Source organism: Astatotilapia calliptera, chromosome 3 (genome assembly GCF_900246225.1).
Source record: "Astatotilapia calliptera chromosome 3, fAstCal1.2, whole genome shotgun sequence".
Taxonomy (NCBI): Eukaryota; Metazoa; Chordata; class Actinopteri; order Cichliformes; family Cichlidae; genus Astatotilapia; species Astatotilapia calliptera.
The window spans coordinates 23,705,213-23,726,663 of NC_039304.1; the positions used below are offsets into that span (position 1 = coordinate 23,705,213).

At 37.7% G+C, this 21,451-nt stretch overlaps 1 protein-coding gene across 1 annotated transcript; it reads left to right on the forward strand.

Moving 5' to 3' along the window:
- The first annotated feature begins 6,256 nt into the window (after positions 1-6,256).
- LOC113019016 (ladderlectin-like) lies at positions 6,257-8,618 on the forward strand. Its single transcript, XM_026162505.1, has 6 exons — positions 6,257-6,288; positions 6,369-6,446; positions 6,722-6,831; positions 7,627-7,761; positions 8,037-8,148; positions 8,282-8,618. The coding sequence occupies exons 2-6, from the start codon at positions 6,386-6,388 to the stop codon at positions 8,347-8,349; spliced, it is 486 nt and encodes a 161-aa protein (XP_026018290.1). The 5' UTR covers positions 6,257-6,288; positions 6,369-6,385; the 3' UTR covers positions 8,350-8,618.
- Positions 8,619-21,451: the final 12,833 nt, after the last annotated feature.

Consider the following 21,451-nt stretch of genomic DNA (forward strand, 5'->3'; position numbering starts at 1 on the left):
TATTACAGACACACTGAAAATACACTGAAGCATGTTTTGATTCCATGCTTCACTCCCCCAGTTTACCATCCTTGCATAATTTCCTCCACCCAGCTTGAATTTCATGGCTATTTGAATTAAAAAAACAAAAAACAAAACATTTTTGCTCTGGGGGAAAAAATTCTTGTGCCATGAAATACAATTCATCACAATTAATAAATTACAAAGCCTCCAATTAATAAGATTGTTATTTTTAATCGAGCCCCACCCCTAACTTATATATTTGTGTTCTCTTTCTGGAATGCTCCTTCAGGAAAGAAGCAGCATGTGAATGACACCAGAGCTGGATTTTCCTCTGCTTTCAATTAGGCTCATTTGCACATCTTTATTTATTTATTTATTTATTTTGTAGGTAGGTTAAAGTGTAGCTACCTTTTGAAGTAAAATAAAAAGTCTGAAAAATGAACGGAAATAAGCTGAGGATCCATGAGTCTTGAATTCCATTAAAGTAAAAACAACATGAGTAATATCAGGCCAGTATGTTGGATGAAGACCCTGACAATAGGACCCCCAATGATTCCTGTTGATCAGCACATTGTGATAGTGGGGAGAAAAAAATAACCAAGCAGAACAGACTCATGGTCCTATGTACATCTACCAGGTGGTATTACAAGAGTGGACCCATACGGTAAAAAGAAATACATTTTTCCTGGCCAAAATATATTTCAAATATATGGTAAATATATTTTGTATTTGTGATGCTCAAAAAAATTAAATTAAAATATATTTCTTTCAAACCAAAATACATTTCAAAAGATATTTACGTTGAAGAAAATACATTTCCAACCTTACAGTTGAATGTATATCAAAGTATCCCTTATTTAAAATTTATTTAGTGCAATAATAATAATAAAAGTAACAACATCTGCATCTCATCGCATCTGCAAAAACAGCTGGATTCAAACAAAACAGTGTCAAAGGTCTGGCAGGAATTAGTTTATTTATTCATTTGCTTACAGTATTTCACATTACACAATATTAGCATTCACTTGACTTTGAAATTATCTGTCAGTGATACAGTACACAAAATACAACAACTGCTATATACACTTTAGTTTTTGACAATATATATAATATAATACTTACAGAAACAGTCCACTTTTTTGGAAATAGGCTCATTCTCCATGTCCCTCAGAGTTAAAAAGTTGAGTTTGACCATTAAGTCTTCGGTCATTTTTCAACGTGATGCTCAAGGTCACTTCGGATTCAATGATGTATGCTAAGCTATGTTAAAAGTGTTAGCACCATACAAATCAACTGTATGGATTCCAAAATGGTCAGACTCAATGTATTAACTCTGAGGGAGTGTTCCTTTAATGATGCAATATAATATTGCACTTAATGACTTAATGCAATGTATATCTGATGTTTTGACATTTAATGTTTAATTATGTATGTTTTTTTAATGAACTGGTTTAAAATCACTTCAGAAAAATACCACATGGCACTGAAGAAAATCATGTTTTCCCATGTTTAACCTTATTTAAGGAATTCACACTGATTAATGCTTCTAAAAATGTAATCAACTTTTAGTTTTTCAGTTTGAATGATCAGACATTTGAATTTGATCTCTGCAGCAAGAATACCTGTAAAATGTCTAACACGTTTTGATACTGGTTCAAAATAACTTGGATTTGAGGCACAGAGACTATGCTTTGCTCGTTCATAGAATCTTCCAATGGCATAACACGTCTCTCTACTTTCATTTTGACATATTACAAATCGTTTAAAGTTAAAGAAATTTTGATCATCATCATTCAACATAACAGTGAATGAATGACGTTTGAGTACACGACTGTAATCTTCTGAGTGAAACACCTCACCATCTGTAATGATTCGTTGAAAGTACTTTACTCTGCTCCTTTGTACCCCACAATGACTCAGTGCCATATAGTCATCCCTCCTAATTAATTGCACTTTAGGATGATTAAGTGCAGTGATACCATGTGTGTGAGTTACATGTTTTAACTGTTTAGGTCTTGCTTGAGATTCAAATATCTCCTTGCATTTGAGGCATCTTTCAGTAAAGTCTGGCCATAAAATGGTAAGGCCTTCTGTAGCCAGAACATTTTTACAATCTGTAGCGCAACCCCTTGAGTGCTTTTGATCATGTCTAGTAGTTGAGCATTGTAAGACTCAAACATAAAGGCGGAACGAGCCCACAATGGCCCCAGTTAACTACACTTCTTGGTAAATGGAGGCAAAGATGGACATTATAAGAAGGATTAGCTTCCCCATAGAATACCTCCATTACTTTCACAAAATCTGTTAGAAGTACCTCAGACTCAGTAATCTGCTTTCTAGTTATATTTTCGCCCAACAGAAGGGATACTCCCTTGACTAGTTTAGACCAGTGATTCAGTAGTGGTTCTGGCAATACACCTTTTAGTACAGGTAAGCTATAACAAAAGAGCCACATATACCACTTGTGGGATTTCCAAAATTTCCTCAATGTGACAGACCTTGGCACACGAGGTACATTACATGGCGGTTTAATCTTTAAAAGCATTTCATCTAACAGTTTTGTAGACCCTACCTATATACCAGTGTTTTTCATGGTTTTCACTGTTTAATCACAGCCCTGTTACAGTTCTTGTAACACCCAAAAGTACTGAATGCATATAGTCTGGGACAGACCCTTCGATAATATCACAACTGGGAAGTCTACACAAAATACTTGGCCCTTTAACACCCATAACAGCTTTACCAGACTGTAGCGCAGCTGCTACAAATTCATTAGTTTGTTCCTGATTGGGGAGCTGAATGTCCTTCTGAAAAGGATATACACGAGTGGATCCTCTGCCTTTTTCAACTTCCTTTCCTTCATGAAGGCAGTAGGAGCATCCATGTTCCCCATTAAACTGTTTAAAATTCTAGACCAGAGGTCTGGCAACTGGGTCACTCATTGGAATTAGAGGGATTACTTTTGTATTGACAGAAACTCCTTTGTCATTTTCCCATGTGAAACCACTGTCCTGTAGGATCACACACTCATCAATGGAAGGTTTTAAGAAACTTCTCATGTGAGGCTTCTCATCCCCGAACCATAGTCCACAAAGGAGTACATTATCCTGTCTTGTTTTCAATGGCAATTCATTAATGGTGCATAAAAGGGATTTTAAAAAAAAATTGGCACACCATAACAGCTAAATGTTAAGCTAAGGGTTTGAAGGGCCATTTCCGAACCACTTAAAGCTTTCTGATAAAAAAAAAAACATCACAAATGTCACTGAGAGAAGTAGGTGTTTCTGTTTGCCTTCCTATTAATTCATCTGTAATTCCTGGCATTCTCAAGACATTTTGGATTTGATCTTCCAAGGAGAGGTATATGAAAAAGTTATTGGTAAACCTACTTGCTTTGTCATAGGTGATGTTGCATTGAACACAATGAACTTGGTCCAGTTCAGCTGACATTGTATTACTACCCTGTTTACACACATAACAGATTTTCATGATGTCTTTTGTATCATCAAAAGCTTTGTAAAATGAATATTTTGTCCTGCATGCTGAATCACTGCCACCAACAACATTAAGGATTTTCATGATATCTTCAAGACAGTCATTGGTCAAACTGTGTTTGAGCTTGAGTGCCAGAAATAGTAGTTGGTTTTGCTCTTTAGTTTGACCTGAATCCACTGGGACCTCTATCTGAACAGGACCTGCAGTGCACTCTTCATCATTAGTCATCAGCAGAGTTCTGTCTTCTGGAAGGGTGTCTGGGATTTCCTTGAAAAGAGAAGAAGGAGAGAATTATGGGTCCTGTAAACATCACATTATAAATCTTCAGTGTAAGAGCATTAGCCTAGTAGATTACAGCAGACATTTGAAATTGGCCTTATTCACTAACTGTGCACTATTTGACATGTCCATCCAGTCTTGCCAAAATCTAAGTGTGCTTTGGCTGACCAAGATTAACTCTCAAAATGAATGCTTAGTGCTTTCTTTCATGATAAATTCTGTAAGAATATATGATTGCAGTAGAAAGTAGGAATTACCGTAAAAATCATAATTAGAACAATGATTACTTGTTTTATTTTTATCTTGTTCAATGCACTAATTCATGAATATTCTTTAAAAAATAATATGTTTAGAAATGTCATGATCTTTTTGATTTTTTTTCTTGACTTGAAAATTCAACTAACTATTGTGTAATTATTTCAACAAATCTATAGTCCTATATTCATAATAAATTGAATTTAGGTTTATGCATTAAATGTGTTTTCATTACAGTTAACCCAAAATGTTTATATTCCAAAACTAACCTTAAAAAGAGACCAATAAGATGGTCATTTATTATTTGGTATAACTGAAGTAATTAAATGCTAAGGGATAAGATAAAATGGATAATAAGATAAAAGGAATAAATCTTTATTTTGGTAATCATCAGCCTCAAGTTGTTCTAAACCTGTTTCTTTGTTCTGTTGAACACAAAAGAAGATACTTTAAAGAATGTTGGTAACCCGTTTATTGTCCCTACTGACTTCCACAGTATTGTTATTTTATACTATGTCCATACTATGTCAATGGGGACCAGCAACAGTTTGGATATCAACATGATTCTATGTTAACCTTTCCAAAATGGACTTTCCTGTTGCATCATTTTTTGACAATGATTTTTAGGCTTTTCCCAAAAATCGTTGGTTTTCTTCAAACTACGTGACATCCATAATTTCCTAACATTACATAGTCTACATATATCAAATATGATTTTATACCCTCAATGAATACCAAGCATGACCTAGTAACAGAAAAAAATCTGATATTTCGATGAGGAACAGTCAGCATTTCACAAACATTACACTTGTTTTGAGAGAGTGAAAGCTATCACAAAAGGACAGAAGCTGTAGCTGCCTAGTGAAACTTTTTTCTGCTCTCCATTATTTATGGAAGCATCACTTCATTCAATAATGCAGACAAAACAAAAAAGAGACAAATCAAATAAAACTTGAAAATGCTACAAACAACAATAAGCATAAGAAAACTGTAAAAAAAACCCTGTTGAATTTTAGTGGTATTTGATGAGGGTGTTGACTGAGCATCCACCCATCTCTAAAGAAACAACAGTTTCATGTGTGACTGATGGTGCCAACAGTAGCACATAAGGAAGTGAGTCTGTGGCTGATACAGTGACTTTGTAAACACTTTCACATTACAGCAAATATTATAATGATACTTCTCTCATGACAACTTGCCATCTACAACTAACTATTTTCCCATAAGGGGGAAGATGGTCTCCAGAGCTGGCACATTCATGATCTTTCTCTTTAAGATGTAAACTGTAGTAGGATAAATGATACATTTCCTCACAATCAGTATTGACTATTGAGTATTTGAGTATTGTATGACTTAAAAATATTTACAAATAAAAGCACATTTTCAGTTTTTGCAGTTGATGTTAAAATCACTGAATCCAACCTGTAACTTGCTTGGTGCATCACAATGACCAAGCCATGTTATGCTATGTGTAAATGATGCTTTTCTTTGAGTTGCTGCAATGAAACTTTGTCAAATCAAATCGTATCAAATCTGATTTGCTTTCAAAGTGTTCGTTTCCTTTTTTTTAAAACTGTCTACTTTATGGCTGTCCAAAGCTCTTTATTGATCTGTTACCCATTTTAGGTATTTTGTTTTTTATAGAAATACTCCGAAATCATCATGAAGCACTTGGGTGTGACACTGAGACCAGTGGAGAAACATACATGGGAACAAGACTGACGGGGAGATAGAAAGAGAACACCAAATGCAGAGACAAGACTAAATGGAAAGGATAAGGCTGACTAAACATGGGGCATGGAAACTCCCTTGTTCTGTGCTCCATGATAACACAAACCTACAGACTAGAAAACAAAACTAAGAAGACCTAAGAAAACAAATATAAACAGAAGGATCACAACTGTAAACCAAAACGAGGAACAGAACCTTAACCATAGAACATTAAACAACCCAGAATCAAAAGTCCAGACACATTTACGCTGGGACAAAGACCCAGGAGCGTGACATCTTTGTTGACCAGCAGTCAATAAATGAAATGAAACATCCATGAAATTCAAGCTGGGTGGAGAGAATTGCGTAAGCTTGGTAAAGACAGGGGTAGTGAAGCATGGAATCAAAACACACTTAAGTATTTTTAGTGCATCTCTTCCTGGTATAGAAATGTAAATATAAGAAAGTGTATATAAGTGCTCATCTCTACATGGGGGTGAAGCTACAGGCTGACAATTGAAAGAGGAGAAGACATTCTACAGACAGGTATGTTACAAATATGCTGAGGATCTTCTATCTTTTCTTTATCAAACTGCTAATCACTTTTGTTAATGTGTTTCTTACAGAGACACTAAATATCATCATGAAGCTGCTGACTGCATCTGCACTTCTCTGTGCAATGATGGCTCTGACCACTGCTCAGGGTAAGTATAAAAGTATGTAACTAGTATCATACTGAATGTTGTTCATGTCAATGGGCTATATACAGCTGTCCAAATAATAAGATCTATTTTTAAATACATGTTTTTAAAAATAGAAATCTGAAGGAAAAAAATGACACATTTTCCAGTTCAAATTTGTGGAAAAGTAAAACTATTGTCAATAAAACACAAGTTAACGACCATAATTGTAATTATTCCAGTAAAGGGGGAATTGAGTCAGCATTATGTCACACAATATGTTTGCTTTCTCTTGTCAGATGAGTGCTATGTTCTCAAGAAGTCCTCATCATGTCCCGCTGGTTGGACTGAGTACAACAACAAATGTTACTTCTATGTTTCTACAGCCTTACCCTGGGGTGATGCTCAGGTAATAACATCAGGACTCACCAGTTACTGTGACTGCGTTTCTTTGATTCTTTAATATTTGGATAAGAGCTTATAATAATATTTTTCAATATTATATTAAACATTTTTATATTGACAATTATTAAAATGTTATCAAAGCCAAAGTACTGTTAAAATGTGTCTAAAATTATAATAGTTTGTATTGATCATTGTTAATGTTATCATTTATTGAATTTTAATAATGCTATCATTTGTTCTAATATGTATGTATGTCATATATGGCTTTACTTTTTAACAAGTAAACAGTAACAATATATTAGTAAACAAGAAATACAAACAAAGAAGCAAACAAACTAAAGTCTCCAGTTTCACGTTCCTACAATTTATGCCATGGATAAATCACCTGTCAATTTTTGCTTCGATTAAAACCAGTTCTTATATGTACTGTGAAATATGCATCCAAGCTTATAATAGCAAATATTATTTTTTTAATTTATAAAAATAATGCTAATTATTGCAGTAAATGGTTTAAGCCACCAACTTTAACTGCATGAAATAATTGATAATTGATAAATGATTGTAAATGTATTAATCATTAGTCCTTTCAATATAATAATTATTAAAAAACGTTACTTTTTATTACTTGTTGAATGGTAAGCTATTAATAAAAGGTCAGATAATTAAAATCAATAATTTTGTCAGTCAATGTAAATATTTCTTAGTATATTTTATTATTATTTGTATGTTTGTGGTGGTGTAATCATGAAGGTTGTTTTATAAATCTTCTGTAACTCTTCTGTCTTTTTGTTTACTGTAGAGAAACTGTCAGTCCATGAGTGCAAACCTTGCATCTGTACAGAGCCTTGGGGAATACCAGCTGATTCAGAGGGTGATATCTGATGGGAGTAGAGCTAATGGACGAACATGGATTGGTGGTTCTGATGGTCAACAGGTATGCCAGTCTGCCAGTTAAAACATAAATCTATCCACTGGATATTTTACTTATTTTTCACTCTTATCTTTTTTTCCATTTCCATATAATTCCATATATCTTGTTTCATATATTTGATGTCTTCAGTTTGTATCTACAATGTCGGTAGTAGTGAAAGTAAAGACAAACCAATAAATGAGAAGGTGTGTCCAAACTTGGTAGTCGATGTATAATGTTAAAGTGTAGTTTTGTTAAAAAAACGATTTCTTATTTTTAACTTCTTTTCTGTTCTGTAGGAGGGTTATTGGTTTTGGATCGATGGAACACGTTTCCAATACACAAACTGGTGTCGGGGGGAGCCTAACAATTGGGGGGGCAGCGAGCAATGCATGGAAATGAATTTTCCAGGTATAATATAATATATAATATACAAGTGCTATTGTCATTATACATAAATCCCCAAAAAAACATAACATTTTGCTCATATTTTAGTGTCCATGTAACAAAAATTTTGGTTAAAGTTGATTTTTGGTGTTTACAGGAGACCTGTGTATGAATGATATGTCTTGCCAGTTCCGAGCCCCTTCTGTCTGCATTAAGAGTAAGTGATGATTCCTGGCTGACATGAAGGCACGGCATCTGAAAAAGAAAGAAATCTTCTCATATATCACTCAAAATATCTGTTTTCACATCTTTACCTTTTTCTTTTGCTGTAACGATGCATAAGGAACGAAGCGACAAGTGACATAAAATAGTGTGATTGTGTCTTTTAAAAGGAGCAATTGAAATGTGTAATGGAAAGAATGCTTTTAGCAAAAACTTAAAAACAAAACTTTTTTTCTCTTCTGCATCATTAAACTATTAAGCATTGAATCAAACTGGTCTGTGAGTATCTGTGTTTTTGTGTAACATTATGTAAGCTTTCAGTTCAGTTTTTAAACACACACAAAAAAAAAACCCCACACATATGATGAGGTCTCACTTTAAATAAGTCTCCCCTCCTTTGCTTCCCTCTTCCAACAATTTTAATTTCACCTAATAGTGCTAAATTTCAGAAATAACCAAATATTTTGCTAAAGCTTTTGTACATTGTCATAATTGTTAAGATACAACCTTGCACCCTTTTCACAAACCTCTAAACACAAACTGAACTTTTTTTCACAAAACCTCTGCAAATACATAATAAAACCATGCTAGGTTACTTTTATAACAACTTCTGGGTAAAAGCCGTAGGTTATTAGTTTAAATATTGGTTTAAAAGTCGTGACTCAAGAGTTGGGTTGGCGATGTGCTGGGTTCTTTAATTAACTCCCTGGCTTGAATAATTCTATTGGGTCATAGGTTCGCTAGCTTTGATCAAATATTGGGCCAAAATTTTACCCAATTGTTTGTGTAGAAGATACGCTTCAGAAGAAGCCACATTATTCTTCTGAAACTGGCATTTTCAACTAGACTGTGACCTCACTGATATCACTGATTTCTCCTCTACTATGAAATAAAACATGGTAAGCAAAAAGTGAATTCCAACACTCTAAAAATCACTGGGTTATTTTTGATAATTACACTTTACTGGTTTATTCTAGAACTTTGATTAAAGGCCTTTTTACAGACAACAACAGCTAGCTTGTGATGAAGAAAGATAAAGTTATTTCTACTTAAAAATGCTCGATAATGTCTTTTAAACTTATTATTTGAAATGAGGCTGAGGTTGCTCTGTTTGACAAATTATTTAGAGATTACTACATCTAGAACATTTTTTGGTTTTGCATCTTTTGTTGAATAGATGAATCTCAGGACATGAATCAAATATGACCAAATTAACGAGGGCTCATTTAGCTATGATGGAAGCATAAAATGTTGCTCATTAAGGTGTATGAAATGATCTGAGAGGGAGAGTCCCTCTTGCCACTTGTAATGTTGGGTTGTGTTCAGTGGTTGAGAATAGTCGGTAGAAACCTTAGCAGGATAGTAGGAAGGATGCACGATCATACTGGTACTGGGAATTCCACAGCGTATCCTTTAGTGCACATTCTCTTCATCAACCACACAAGGCCTTGCAGGAGGTCTCCTCTCTTCAGGAACTTACTCTGCAGGAGGGGGAGCTACAAGAGAGGTGGAGGAAGATCTCAGCCTGGGCGTCTATAGAGATTGAAAATGTGACGTCACTCAGGGGTAAAACCGCAAAGAATTCTGGGAACTCGTGGCAAGAGGTACTAGCGCACGCAGGCTTTCAATTGAAATCAGTTACACAGCGATAAAAAGAAACACAAAAAATGGCAAGAAGCTGTTGTATTATTAACTGCAATAGCCGGTCGCATGACAGCCACGGGAAGCCGACGGGTAAAGAGATCGGTTGTTATCGGATTACGTCGTTGAAGAGAAATTGTTCGAGCCATGTTTCCGAAGTAACAAAGAGGCGACTGGATTGCAGCCATTCGAAGACAAAATATAACGTCCCAGAACACTCCAGCTCACAGGTTAGTCTGCTGTTGTAGTTAATACGTCATTTTCATAACATAATTGGTGATATAGGTTACAAGCAAGTCTGGCGCTGAACAGAAATTGTCGCGCTATGCTCCTTTGTTTATTGTGCATAAATAGTAAATTGTCCTGACACAATATTGTGTTTCGCTTCTGTTATTATGGTACATTGACAAAAACATATACTTTAATTCACAGGATAAAACAGTTGTTTTGTATCACTAATTGCCCAGTACGATTACAGCATACAATATTATTGTCACTGCTACATTTCTGTGATGCTACCAGAAATTATTTCCACTACTAATTAATTACCGTTGAGCTCAAAGTTCCCATTAATAAACGGTTAACGAATGTGTATTTATGAAGACGATTTGTGAGACTGGTAATCTTATGATACTTATGATGGTCTTTCGTTCTACACGGTGCATTTCAAGGTCCTGCACCCATCCATCGGTAAACTGTACTTGGGCTTGTTGTGGTGACCTGAAGTTACTAAACTTCATGAGTGTATGCACTCACTCCAAGAACCGTATAATTATAAATCTGAGCGTGGTGAAAGTTGGGCAGCACGCTAACGTATTTTGTCCCTCTGTGTGCTCGTAAGGATTTAACACTTTCACTGGTTTGATTTTTTTCCTCGTATCTTTTCTTTGACTTTTCATCATGTCTGTCTTTGTACGGACCGGCATTGTTCTCCTTCGTTTTGTACATACCTTTTTGGGGGGCAAAGAGAAAGCAAGAATTTATTGGAACCGAAGAATGAATGTTTTGCGGTGCTGCAAATGCTTGCATTTGATGCGGTACTTGGATTGTTTTGCCACGAGTTACCGGCATGCAATGCGCGAAAGTCACGTGGTCTGTCAATCTCTATTGTCTTGTGTAGTCTGGAAGATGAGTGGATGACGGGGTGGGTGCAGTTTTCTCTGTGGTGGGGTCGGGTGGGCTGTCCTGGGCTCTGCAAGGCCAGGCGGCGCTGCTGAACTAGGGCCCCCCTTTCCCTGGCGGGTTGCCAGGGAGGTAAGGAAGGGAGGAGTCACTTGCCCCTCCCTTCCTTACCTCCCCATCTCCAGCTGCCTCCCTCTTCCCGCTCCACCACAATCACCCACACACCAGGATGTGTCACCAGGATGCAGGGGAGGCATCCCCCCTTCTGGCTGCCTGTGCCTCAATTTTATCCCACAACTTAGACATTCACCTTACTCACACTCGCATTACACATATGTAACCACGGTAACTTCTGACCCCACTTCCGCAAGTCCCTTTATTGTGGCGGGAATGAACCCTGCATAAGTTCCGGGTCAATCAGCTGCATGTCCCTGCTCCTCTGGCTGTTGTTGTCCCTGTGGTTGGCGTACTTGTCAGATATCGACAAACACTACAGACCAGTTGACAGCGTGCAATAACCCGGCCGATTCATTCATCTTTACACTACCTCACAATCGAGTAAACGGTGAGTTAGTTGTTTGTTTTGTTTTGTCACAATTAATGAAAATGCGAAGCCGGTAAAACGCCGGCAAGCTAATGCTAGGCTAGCGACAGTAAGTGCAATTACTAGTTTTATTTATTGAATATTGTTGTTTTTGTTTATTCCATTATGGCCGAATGTTGACTTAACGTATCTAGAGTTGAAGGAGTGATTTGAATTTTCTAGTTTTGTCCGTTTTGGATGTTTTTTGTTACTTTTCTGATGAAATGCCAAAACGGCCAATTCCATTCTCAATTCCATTGAGATTATTGAATCTGTTGCGCAACACCTGTGATTAAATGAGTTTTGTAAATATATTTGATTAACTTTGGATAATGTTTATTAGCTTTATTGCTGATATACTTTGATGGGACCCATGAGAATGGTTTTCTATAATAGTATTTTGAATGAAATTCATTATAAGAGATGATGGTTTATTGATTGTTGTATGAAACATGGCATTAATTAGTTGTCTTTGTTATTTATGGATTTATGTATTTATTTTGTCACAGCAGTAGAATGCTGTTTCATTTTCTTCGGTGAATGATAATTTATGTTTTTGACCTTGTTTAGGTCAGGTTTTTTTTTTTCTTCCGCGATCAGCGCGTGATGGCGAGCCACCCGACCACCGCTACGTTGCGGTAGGAATCGTAAACCTATGGACTGAATTAAACTGTTGACACATGACCTATCACAGGTCTATGGAACTAAACTAAATCTCATACTGGACTACACCTCATCCCACCTCCTTTTGGAACCTAATAAGCTGTTTTGTATTGTCAACATTATTTTTGTTTGTGATATATATATATATATATATATATATATATATATATATATATATATATATATATATATATTTTGAGCTCTAATTTGCTTTCCTGTGTTTTATTCACACACTCGGGCTCCATAGTCGAAACTAATTCTGATAGCTCATTGTCTATGAAGCTGCAGTACGGCGCCCTGGTCCTTTAACCGCGTTACACATACATATAGGATCTTGGGGGTGGGCACACTACACGGTACCCAAAAGACCATCAGGGTGTACAACCTCACCCCTGGCGTCATTGCCCACCTCTCAATTTTAAATACATGTGGACATTGAGGGCTATCAGGAGGGGCTATGCGCTTACCTGCTGCTCTCTGGCAGGTAGCTTCAGGTAGCTTTAAATGCACCTTAGAACACACATGCATCAACACTACATATGAGCGGGCGGAGGGAGGTTTGGAGTCTTCACACACCCCCGTTCTCTACGGCCTGTTGGAGCGGGGGGACTAGGAGGAGGAGATGGCCGCCCGATTGGGGTCTGGAAAGTGGGGCCTCACTGCTGCTGCCGAGCTGGGGCGGTCTGCTTCTCTCCACCCCTGTTGTGGGGAACAAAGACCAAACGGCTTAATTTATTAAAACAAGGAGAAAATGATCACCTCTTCACTGGGGTGAAGAATTGGGCCGCTACGGCGTGGAGGTACAAGAATCAATCAATTTACACATCATATTCATATGAGTACGGTCCTATTAACCTTCATGCTGTACAGCAGCGGTCCCCAACCTTTTTGCGCCACAGACCGGTTTATGTCAGACACGGACCGGCCTTTAAGATAAATACAACCACATAAAATGATCCGACCAAGACAAAAACTGTGGTATTTTGTAAATATAATAATAAACGTGAATGTAACGTTATTAGCAGCGTCCTCCTGAAAATGTGCCAACATTGAGAGCAACATCCTCCTCTCTGCCGCTTAATGCTCTCTGGTCGCTATGGTAACGTAAATATTTCTTTCAAAATAAGACACACAACTACAACACGCGAAAGACCCAGGGAAACCGAGTTAACGATAAAAACCCCGAAAACCATAAATTTCACAGCGGCGCCTCAACTTTCATGGCCCGGTACCAAACGACTCACGAACCGCTGCTGTACAGAACCTGTGATGTCCAGACGATGTTCCTCTGGTGTTCTGCTGTGAAAACTTTTGGGTTTAGGGATTAACATAGTTGTCATGGTTTCCTTTCTTCTCTTATTTGCTGTGTATGATCAGGACAATTCTGGAGAAGATGGGCCTGCAGGGGAAAGTCACCCCCTTGCAGGCCAGAAGACATGAGATAACTTTAAAGAATACAAAGTACGTATGTGTGTTATCAAGAAGATATTTCTTAAGAACAGAAGTTAATAAATGTGCAATTACTAAGAGTTGTTGTGGTGTTTTTATTTGCCTACTGTCATTTGTGATTTCCTCTGCCTTTAGGATTGCAAGTATCCAGGCTCAGGAGAGGGGGTCAGTGGGAAGCCCACTGCTGCTACTTGGCCCTGGTTTGCCCTCATGGATGAGGTGACAGGACAGATGCCTTCCATTAAGCCTCCTGTCCTAATGTCCTCTCTGCCTGACACTCCAGGGCCAAGCACAGCAGTGGGTGACCAAAACGACAGCAATGACGAAGCAAGTCAGCCACCAACGACAGGGAGAAAGAGGAAAAGAGACCGGGATGATGAGCTGCTAGACCTCATCAGAGAGGCTGAGGAGAGGAGAGCAGGGAGAGGATGGACAGACTGTGGTCACTTCTAGAAAGATTAGTTCCCAAATGAGTTGATTCAAACAAACAGTAATTGTCACTGAACTCAATTTGATTTACAGGCATTTTTAACATGTATGAACATAACGCTAGCTTTGAACAATATTACATGGATATTTATTTGATAGCAATAAAGTAAATAACGGTAACAATTAACCAGACAAGGGAAACAACAATCCTCATACCAGGTATGCAGGAACTTCACTGTGACATGTGTACATCCTAACACCTAAAATCATGTTTTAATTGCATTTTTCATCCATGTGAGGTTTATGTTTTAGAGTATTTTACATTTTCAAAATATTCCAAGTTATTTATAAAACCGCACAGTGTTATGTCATTTTAGCTGGCTGTATGAAATCTGATCTTCAAATGGTTGTCATCACCATTGGAGGAACAGCTGGGTTTCTCTTAGCTGCAGCTGGACTGATTGCTCTTTTGTTTAAGCCATGTGGCAAATTTGGTAAGTAACAGTTCTCAACTAAAAGACGAAAACAAAAACAGTGCTACAGCAAGGCAAGCCACGGAGCCATACACTTTTATATATACTGAGCAGCTTAGACATATTTTATAGTGAGGTATGTCCAGTGATCAGTAATCAGTGTTGGGAAGTGCACACACTGATTCTTAAACAAGAATATTTCAAATACACAGTATATAAAGATGAAAAAACAATATTTACAGTTGTTCATACAGGAATAATCTGAGTGACCTGTTCCTGGACCGTTTCTTGAACAACTGTAATAGATTACAGGAAGTCTCTGGCAGTGTTGCTGAATCTGCCCGAGCAAGATCAACAAGGATGCGGTGCTGCAACTGAGACCTGCAGTTTGTTTTTCTGGTTGGCGAGTGGAGAATCACACAGGGTGGTCTGCAAAGAGAGCTTTAGGATGCTTCCTCCCACTGTCCACTGCATTGTCCATTGTCCACTGCATTTTCAGAAATATGCAAGCAGGAGATGGTGGATGCTATATTAGTAGTGTGACGGCCAGTGGGCTGGCCTTGTGTTTTGCTTTTTCTTTTACCTTTTTCTTGCAGGTAGGTGGAGCTGACCCAATTATTGATGCAGCACACCTGAGAGGCCAGTCCCAGTGTATATAAAGACACCTTGACTGAACCAGTGGTGGCTGGCTTTGACGCGCTCTCTGGCACTTGTCATGTTCATTTGGAAGTTTCAGTTATGGCTGTTATGTCCTTTAAATTGTGTTTAAGTTGCTTTACCTTATTTTCATTAAATATGTCTTACAGTCTTTAAAAGCCTGTGTGTGGTCTCCCATTTGTTTGTCACTTCCTATGAGCCGGGTTGTGACATAATACTTGTAACTCTGTGCAGACAACAGTTTGATAAAGTGCTATGTAAAAAAAAAAAAAACAACAGATTAGCTTCTATACGTTTCAAAGATATTTAGTTTATATATTTTATATGATACAGTACATGTGTAAGAATGACCGATGTTGTGCCAAAAAATGATCGTCTAACTTGTTGTTCTATAATACCTGAAACATATGTCAAATGTTTCCCTCATTAACGATATCAAGTCACCTTGAGCCACCAGCAACATTCCTGTAACAAGGTAGAAGCTGCAATCAGTTTTTGGCAGAGACTTTTCTAGATCCTTTATTTATCCAGTTCACAAACAATCTTGTTGACATTACAAATTTATTTTTTAAGAGTAATCTGGTCAAGAGGACAGCAGACAGCGCAATAAATATATCAATTGAACCTACATTAAAACCAGAGTTATAAGGATACTTGAACAACAGGTAATTATTATATGCATAAAACCCCTTTGTAAACCATGTTCACCGAAGTCTATTTACCAACATAAATAAAGATATTCCACACGGAAACATTGTGTAACCCTCTCAAGGTTATCCACTGCTGTTCAAGCCAGTGATTTAATGTTTAATGTATGCAGTACTAATTCTATCCAACAGATGGCAGTGATGGCGCTATAGTTCAGTGTTGCCAAATTAGCGACTTTGTCGCTATATTTAGCGAGTTTTCAGACCCCTTAGCGACTTTTTTTCTAAAGAAAGTCGCTAAAAAAAGACATGAAAGCGCGTATCGCTTTTACTCTCAACAAGCAGCGGGTGCTGTAACGCAGTCAGTTCTTTTACTCTTTTACTCTTATGCTGTTTTGTTGATCACAAGGTTTAAAACTACTTATAAACGCACACACACAAAGTAACTCCACCAGAGTGCCTATTTCGGGTCACTTGCCAGTCCAAGCCCGGGTAAAGGAGCAGGGTTGGAATTGTGACATTAAAAAAAAACAATAATTGCTAAAATAAATTTAATTTGTAGTTCTAAATAAACTCTAAATGCATTTAGGATGTTTTTTACTCACTTTATGTCTCTTCCACGATGTTATTTCTCTCTCCAACAACATAGGTTACAATTAGATTAGCATGATCAATTATGCAAATTAGGCGGTGACGTCATTTAGCGACTTCTAGCGACTTTTAGGACAACCAATAGCGATTTTCCTTACTGAGGAGTTGGCAACACTGCTATAGTTGTCCTGTGCTGCATTATGCGGCAAGAAGAAGAGCTGCAGCGGAGCCAGCAAGCTAGAAGAAGAACGCACCCAGCGCATGGAGTACCGAAGAGAATAAGAACCTTTTTTCTAAGTGTTAAGGTTTTTATAGTTACAGACTATTAGAATTTGCTTACCACGCATCCCTTTTTCCAGTTGTTTTTTACTTTGTTGGGACATAGTGTAAGAGACAGTTGCTGGATACTTGATCGGCGATTGGAAGGCGAATCCAGTGGGGCTTTTTCCAGAGACGCATTGCTCCGCCTAGAAGGACGGCGAACGAGGATTTTACTCATCTTTGCAGATAAGCACTGGGCTTATCCACACACACACACACACACACACACACACACACACACACACACACACACACACACACACACACACACACACACACACTACCCGGGTAGATTGACAAAGTTTTTTTCTCAGAGCTCTGAATTTATTTTATTATTTTTTACTTCAACACCATATTTTACTTTTTTTCCTTTCCTCACCAACCAGAGTGGTTGGTGGAGGTAGAGCTGTGACAAGAGACATAAATGGACTACTACTACTATGGAAACTGAACTGACTGATTGAAGGGGGGATTGTATTGGGGTTTTGTCTCATAAGTGTTGTTAACATTCTGCATATTATTGAAGTTGCTGATGAGACTGTTATGTGTTGTGTTGTAATAAATGCCATAGAGTGTTCTCTATAAGACAGCATAAGAAGATGTTCTAGTTTTCTTGTTCCTCTTCTCCTCATTGAAAGTACCTAGAATATCCATGTCCCTAAGTTAATCAATTAAGGGATCGATTACAATTGGAAATCAGTTTTGGCAGGCGAACACTTTTTGGCACAACGCTGGCAATAATTCAATTATCTGTGTAATTAGCTAAGTAATTCCTAAATGCGTGTATATTAAAGGAAATTATTTTACCTGGATATGATTGTCTGTGATGAGCCTAAGGTACAAAACATGCTGGCGATGACGATAAGGTTTTCTAGCTCCTCGAGAATTAAAATTGTACAAACAACGGAGTGACATTTCTGGGTCCATTTTAAAGTTTTCGCGCTGTGGCACTAGCGACGGAAAAACACGCAAGTAAGGGCGGGGTTGAAGGATAGAAGGCTGTCCACAGCCCATCTGTTATGTTGGATACTCATTGTTTGTTCAATAAAGTTTCTATGGAGAAAAAAAATGGGGCTGTCCACAGCCGCTCACTTCTTGACTACCCGTCTGTCTACGGACACTACCTTGTGACGTAGGTAGGCAGTGTCCTTATGAACATCCTTCCCCTGAATTCGGACACAGCAACAGAGAGGGCAGTGGCGCACACTAATGACATCATAAACCCTCGACTTATGCTACATTAAAGAGACACCACACCATTGTGACTGTTACACACTTTTCCTAAGTGTTGAAGTATGTTAAGTACTTAAAAATTATGCAGTCATCTGTTTTTAATGTTAAGAACTTTTACATGTAGACATGAAAACTAAGAAACACAATGAAACAACTATGAGAAACTGTGAATAAACTGTGACAATTGTGACCACTATGAAACACTATGACATACTACGGTGAGGTTAACAGATGACCTGACAATGAAACGCAGAAATAGAGAACTTAAATATAAACAGGAGGTGATCAGGGGAAGTGGGAACACATGGGGAAACAGCTGACTGACATGAACATAATGGCAGGACAGGGGAAGTGAAACTAAATACAATGAACAAAGGCTGTATCGCAATTCAGGTTCTGCAGCCTTAAAGTACGCAGGCTTAACGGTCCTCAAGGGGCGCGTACTCAAAGACCGCTAAGGCCAGAAGTGCGATGCTTGTTGGCTTGTGAAATGGGACGGTCTACCTCCGTCGCGCTGCCCAGGTTGCCTAGCAACCATGATACTAACAGCTGGAAACGTTTCATACAGCTTTGTTTGACAGAAATGAAGGAGAACATATTTTGTACATTTGTTTCTACATGAGCTTTGTGTGATATAATAAGTATCTGAGGCTGAGACCACAGGACTGTAAAACATGATTGTTGGGCTTCATTTCTGTACTGAACAGTCATTTAAGATTAGTTAGTAAATAACAATTAGCTAATGTTGTTCATGAGTTTAAAGTCATCTCACTTTGGTAATGTAAATATAATATGGCCAATATTAAAGTTATTATATTAATCATTATTAGTCATTACAGCAGTGAACTTGAACTCTGTGTCAAATACTGAGCTTCAGTACAGATCCAAGTTACAGTTATTTATATTTCCTATCACCTTAAATCTTCACTCAAAGACACTCAAGTATCTTTGACAGTGCATATATAGATGTATTATATATAAGAGACAAATATTGTTCTTTCAGTATGTTGGCATTACTTAATTTGGCTCGATGCTTATATATATGTATAAAAAGCAAATGTACGAGCTGTGATAACTATTTCTGATAAAATGAAGAGTAGACTGATATATTAAATATTCCTTTATTGGGTGAGAAAATCAGACCATGTCATAACTGCTTTAAGTCATACAGAATAGATATGAGAGCCTTAAACAGGCTGACTTCTGCTAAATGGGTCAAACTGGGCAGAAAGTACACAAACACATAACATCCTTATAGAATATGATGTAACACTATAGATCAACTTACCTCAGAATATATAAAGCATATAAACAATTACAGCAATATGATGCAACAAACACAGCAGTGCTACTGATCCAAAATACTCAAAGCTTCGCAGAACTGAAACAAATATTTATTTTTAGCTCCACTCTGCTGCTGATACATACTTTAGGTTTCTGAATATTAAACTTGTTGCTGCCTTTCATAGTGTGTAACTTGAAGGCCCTGAGTACTTTCTCCCACACTGAAAACACTGGAATGATAAAATGATTTGAACATTACCTAATAAGACTGATTCAGGACAGACAATTAATTATGTTAAACTTTCCTAGCAGTCCTTCACAAACAGGGAACAGTCTGTCTATTCTCTCCATCTGTCAGCTGCTGCTGGCTCTTCTTCCTCCTCCTCTTCCTCACACACTGCTGAGTTTGTCCTGGTGGATCATCAGGGGTGCAAAGCCTCACAGATGATGTGCAGCAGTGGGTCCCTCAGTCTGTCCTCACTCTGGACACTTGCAGTCGTCACACATGGAAATCAAATGTGTGATAAGCTGCAGGATTCAAACACAAGTTATAAACACATGTTCATACTTTTATTCCACAATCAGACAAAGAAACAGAGAGAGAGTATACAGTATACACTGCTACAAAACAGCACAAGAGAAGGAGGATTTAGTGTTTGTGTTATTACGAAACAAGAAGAGTTCCCAGATGGTACAGTGGATTGAACGTCCTTCTGAAAAGGATATACACGAGTGGATCCTCTGCCTTTTTCAACTTCCTTTCCTTCATGAAGGCAGTAGGAGCATCCATGTTCACCATTAAACTGTTTAAAATTCTGGACAAGAGGTCTGGCAACTGAGTCACTCATTAGAATTAGAGGGATTACTTTTGTATTGACAGAAACTCCTTTGTCATTTTCCCATGTGAAACCACTGTCCTGTAGGTCCACACACTCATCAATGGAAGCAATTAATTCATCTGTAATTCCTGGCATTCTCAAGACACTTTTGATTTGATCTTCCAAGGAGAGGTATATGAAAAAGTTATTGTTCAGTAATAAGATAAGATAACCTTTATTAGTCCCACACGTGGGAAATTTGTTTTGTCACAGCAGGAAGTGGACAGTGCAAAAGTTATGAGGCAAAAATTAGGATACAATAAGAATAAATACAGTACACAACTGTACAGAATAGAATAAAATAAAATACTATATACAGTAGAATAAAATAAAAATAAATATACAATAAGATAAAAATAGAATACAAATACAAATGCTATATACAACTGAGTAAAAATACAACGATGACAGAAAGGATTATTGCACTTAGTATTATTGCATATGTATGGATGTGTGTGTTTGATCAGTTAAAGTTTTTATTATGGAGTCTGACAGCAGTGGGGAGGAAAGACCTGCGAAATCTCTCCGTCCCACACCGTGGGTGCCGCATTCTCCCACTGAAGGTGCTGCTCAGAGAACAGAGCTGGCCCTTCGGATCATTGGTAAACCTTATTGGTAAACCTACTTGCTTTGTCATAGGTGGTGTTGCATTGAACACAATGAACTTGGTCCAGCTCAGCTGACATTATTTTACTACCCTGTTCACACACATAACAGATTTTCATGATGTCTTTTGTATCATCAAAAGCTTTGTAAAATGAATATTTTGTCCTGCATGCTGAATCACTGCCACCAACAACATTAAGGATTTTCATGATATCTTCAAGACAGTCATTGGTCAAACTGTGTTTGAGCTTGAGTGCCAGAAATAGAAGTTGTGTCAGGGCTCTGTGTGCGGGCAGGCGGAGAGGAGGATCCAAACGCAGAACTCTGACACTAACTTGAAACTCAAAAACCTCAGCTTTATTGCTGGTACGAAAACAAAACATGAAGTGAACACGGAATATGGAGAACAGAAACACACAGGCATAATCTGATGGTACGACGCGACACCGAGCATGGGAAAACACAGGGCTTAAATACACAGGGTAGTAATGAGGGAATGGGCAACAGAAGGGAGACACAGCTGGGGGA

Excerpts from the sequence above, each read along its gene's own strand:
- LOC113019016 (XM_026162505.1), top strand. The coding sequence starts at position 6,386 with ATGAAGCTGCTGACTGCATCTGCACTTCTCTGTGCAATGATGGCTCTG. Across the intron at positions 6,832-7,626 it reads TACCCTGGGGTGATGCTCAG|AGAAACTGTCAGTCCATGAG; the intron begins GTAATAACATCA and ends TGTTTACTGTAG. Across the intron at positions 7,762-8,036 it reads GTGGTTCTGATGGTCAACAG|GAGGGTTATTGGTTTTGGAT; the intron begins GTATGCCAGTCT and ends TCTGTTCTGTAG.